The 4,173-nt window shown below is 36.6% G+C and overlaps 1 protein-coding gene across 1 annotated transcript in view; it reads left to right on the forward strand.

Moving 5' to 3' along the window:
* Positions 1 to 210: 210 nt before the first annotated feature.
* The window catches only part of LOC104544438 (probable global transcription activator SNF2L1), a gene marked incomplete at both ends in the record, with an annotated part of 15,635 nt that continues 11,672 nt past the window's right edge, over positions 211 to 4,173 (forward strand). Inside the window, 4 exons of the mRNA XM_010189312.1 lie at positions 211 to 297; positions 2,510 to 2,676; positions 3,612 to 3,712; positions 3,813 to 3,913. Coding sequence (XP_010187614.1) covers positions 211 to 297; positions 2,510 to 2,676; positions 3,612 to 3,712; positions 3,813 to 3,913 — 456 coding nt within the window. The remainder of the gene's footprint in view (positions 298 to 2,509; positions 2,677 to 3,611; positions 3,713 to 3,812; positions 3,914 to 4,173) is intronic.

The following is a 4,173-nucleotide window of genomic DNA, read 5'->3' on the forward strand; positions in this document are numbered from 1 at the left end:
CAAGTAAAAGAGTAAGTTGACGTGTGTTTATCAGGAACAGTTCTGAAACGTAAGTCTAATGTTGCTTGACAGACTTTTACATATTTAGTCCCGTTTCGTCTGGTTTTGCTTCTTGACCCTGAACGGTTTAGACTAATTATTTTTTCATTTTAATGTATTTTATGTATAGTAGGCTGATGCTTTAAAAAGTGTTTAAAATTTGCATTTCAGAAGAATGATCCCCCATTTCAACTCAAACTTCCTCCGAAGGCAGCTAGACCTGATAAAGAAGTTGACCCAGAATATGAAGAGAAGATGGTAAGTGTTTTCATGTCAAAACATACTGCAGCTTTTTGACACTTGTTTGCTTGATCAACTCCCTGTAAGTTATTGCAGACTGGATGTTTCAGAAGAGAAAAACAAATCAAGATTGATTTAAAAACATAAAGGTTTAAAATGTTGATATGCCCCATAATGTATGTGCCATAACAATGCCAAAGAGGATCTGTTTGTGGAAAAGAATGAAGAGAACTTATAGTGTTGGAGAGGAAACATAACCTGGTAACGTCTGTATTACGAAGAGGCAGAAACCGAGAGGACAAGATTTATTCTTGAATGTTACATGTAATAAGTTCTTGGTTGAAGTTGGTATCTTGCTGTATTTTTCTTGCTGTATTTTTGTTAAAAGCTTTAATGTTAAATGGATGCCTGATAATTACAGTAGAGTCTGAAAGGATTGGATACCATTAATCCAGGGTAAAGTATCACTGTTAGACATAGAAAAATTTATACGTACATGTATGAATATTTTTACCAAAGAGAAGACACACAAGTAACTCTATTAGTTGAGAGTGAGTTGAGTAAATAACTAAACTTGGTTTCACAGTAATACATTATGAATTTACATTTTTCCTAAATGAGAATGTTAGTTCAGTTGTTCTAAGAGGCAGAGAGAATGGGTCTCAAAATCCACCTTCTGTGAAAGATCTGGTTGTAAGCGAGACCGTTACTGTTTATCAGGGAATGCTGCTTACACACAGCCAATTATTATGCAGACAAAAAAGTCTATTGTGGGATTCAGTATAGAATCTTACCAGTTATGGTTGGCTTGCCAAAACCATTATGTGTTATTAGTTTAATATAAATCCTCTCAAAGGATTTGTTTTTATGCTGTATGAACATAAACATCCACATCATTATTCCCTCTTTTTGAGTTTTTTTTTCCCCTAAAATTTTCACTTGATATTTACAGTGATATTTACAGTTTATTTGGTGTTCAAGTTATTTACACAAATGGTCCAGTAGTGAATGCAAGGTGAAAAATAATGGTGTTTTTTACCCAGGAGATATTTGTTATTGAATGTTTATTTGCTGGTAAGTGGTGCGCTATTAAAATTCATTAAAAGAGATGCATTGCCCTCATGTGGCGATATTATGCATTGCACGTCAGGTTCATTTTTACTGTGTTTCTCTTTGGTTTGTGTTCTTGTTGTTAGAGCACTTTTAATTGCGTGTAAGTTACCTGCAGAAAAGCTTTCTGTTGTTTGCCTATTTCTTAGAAAGGTTATGGTACAGAACTGCAGTTTCAGTTTGTTGTTTACATCAAGATACATAGATGAGATCATGTGAACATTGCTTTAAGTGGTGCAGTGTTACATGATGCTTAGAAATGGCATAGAGAAGCTGTTAACAATTGCGTTCTGTCAGATAGCATTTGCATTTTATCATAGTTTTCTTAAAAATAATGTGACATTATCTTTTAACTATATAGAGGGACATATGTTTTTCTGTGTTTATATAGCAAAGTACCTCTGCCTCATTGATATGACAAAACTGAAATGATTGAAGTTTGAACTCTGACACCAAAATTCACAAACTTCAGTGAAAGCAATATTGAGCTGGTGCACCCATTACTGTAGTCAGACTTCTGAAAGCAGACCTACCACATTGTTCTTCATGAAATCCCTACAGCCTTGAAGCTGATGGTAGTTTTTCCACTGACTTGAGCAAGGGTAGGGTTTCATCCCTTAATGTAAGTCAGAATCTTAGTTTTGGTTGTTTTTTTTTTAACCTTTTGTAGACAGTCCTTTAAAGCATCCCTTCACAGTTGCTGGTTTGGCTGCAGACTTAAGCGGTCTATACAAGTAAACTGTTTTGGGGTTGTTTTTCTAATCTTTGAGTTTTGAATGGGGACCTGTGGCTTCACGTTGTGAAGTCCTGCCATGTCTTCCACATTGCTGTGGTATTCATGAAGGTTCATTTGTACTACCACACTTCACAATTGGGTGCTCTCAAGCAGTTCACACTTAGTTGTAAGCTGAAGCAGCTCCAGAGCTGATGCTTGTAGCCCTCTGAGTTGGCTCACGGTAGGCAGATGGTCTTGCCAGTCTTTCCTTATTTGAGTTGTTCTTGTGAGTGTCTGAATTCTGTTTCTTAACAAATACTTTTTTTTAAATGAGGAGAAGTTACTGATTTTTCTTTTCTTTTTCTTTTTTTTTTCTTTAAATTATCTCCCTGCTTTGGAAAATAGAAAACAGATCGAGCAAAAAGGTTTGAATTCCTCCTGAAGCAGACAGAACTTTTTGCGCATTTTATTCAGCCTGCAGCACAAAAATCACCAACATCTCCGTTGAAAGTCAAGCTGGGACGGCCACGGATGAAGAAAGATGAAAAACAGAGTTTGATTTCAGCTGGGGAGTAGGTTTTATTTTTATTTCCAACTTGTTAGGCTTTCAAACAAATGATGCATTTTAATGTATCTATTTAGTTAGTAGCATAGAAATTGTGCTTTAAGTAAGTGTAGAACTTTTCCTATTAATAGGGTATCATAATCTCTTTAAAAGCTGGTTGGTGTATGCATGCCGATCCATCAGGGTTAGTATGACCTTGGTTCAGGAATACACTTCTAAAGTAAATTTCCTGATTCTGGCCAGTGACTCTGCTTTGCTCCTTACCGGGGATTGATTTTGGAGCACACGAATTGAATTTCTTTCGCATGACAGTAAACTAGAAGATGCATTCCAGAAATGCACCTGATGGCTCCAGCTCTTAGTGGACCTGTCAGTCAGTGGGACCGGAGTGGAGCTCGAACAAGTTAAAACAAGACAAGGTGCATGTAGTGTCAGTGTTGGATCCTCAGCACCAGTTCTCACTTCACCACTCTGTCCGTATTAGTAATGCAGGCATAGGCTGCACGCAGTGTTTCTGAGGGGTCTTGTAATAGCAAGCAGCCAGGTTTTGGAACGTTTACAAAATTTCTATTTTATAAATTTTCTTTTTTTTAATTGAACATGTGATTCTTCTGAACGATACAGTTACCAAGTAATGAGTTCTAAGGCCACCACAGATGTGTGTCTTGTACTTCTGTGTTGCTCGTTAAAAAAGTACCTTAGAGAACTCATGATAGTTGTCAGAGTACAGTTATGGCTTTTGAGGAGAGGGCTTCATAGCAGCCTCTCCAAAGCTGGAATGAACCATACGGAGTAACTTACCAAGATGTGATTTTGATCGGGGTACTAGAACACAGCCATGGTAGATCAACGATTGTTGCTGTTACAGTTTTTCTTTTGATTTTATAGTCAGTGTTTTGAAGTTACTTCATCGCAAATGTGAATCTTGGGTTCTTTCTTTAGTTACCGTCACAGGCGCACAGAACAAGAAGAAGACGAAGAGCTGTTGTCAGAGAGTCGAAAAACATCTAATGTGTGTATTCGATTTGAGGAGTCTCCTTCATGTAAGTGTTGTATCGACAGTTCTCTGATTGCTTTGATGTAATTAAAAACTGAGCAGACTGCAATTAAAATTTTCTACTTAGAGGAATCTTACATTTACAGATGTGAAAGGAGGAACACTAAGAGATTATCAGGTTAGAGGTTTGAACTGGATGATCTCATTGTATGAAAACGGTGTTAATGGCATTCTGGCAGATGAAATGGTAAGCAGTAATCTTTTGGATTTTTTGTGGTAATTATTGAGCAAAACTCAACACTGAAGTGTTTATAGTATTTAATGTATGTGCAGTAGTATGTGTCATTCTACAACAGTTAGATTTTTCACAACTAGATTTACAGTGCAAGGAAAGCAATTGCATTGCAAACATTTGTCGTGTAGTTTGCTTTAAACAACTTTAATGGCAGAGTTATATAGTAGGAAAATTGAAACTCTTTCTGTGTGGTGTTTCATTTCAGCAGGAGG

The sequence above is a fragment of the Mesitornis unicolor genome, unplaced genomic scaffold (genome assembly GCF_000695765.1).
Source record: "Mesitornis unicolor isolate BGI_N332 unplaced genomic scaffold, ASM69576v1 scaffold32417, whole genome shotgun sequence".
Taxonomy (NCBI): domain Eukaryota; kingdom Metazoa; phylum Chordata; class Aves; order Mesitornithiformes; family Mesitornithidae; genus Mesitornis; species Mesitornis unicolor.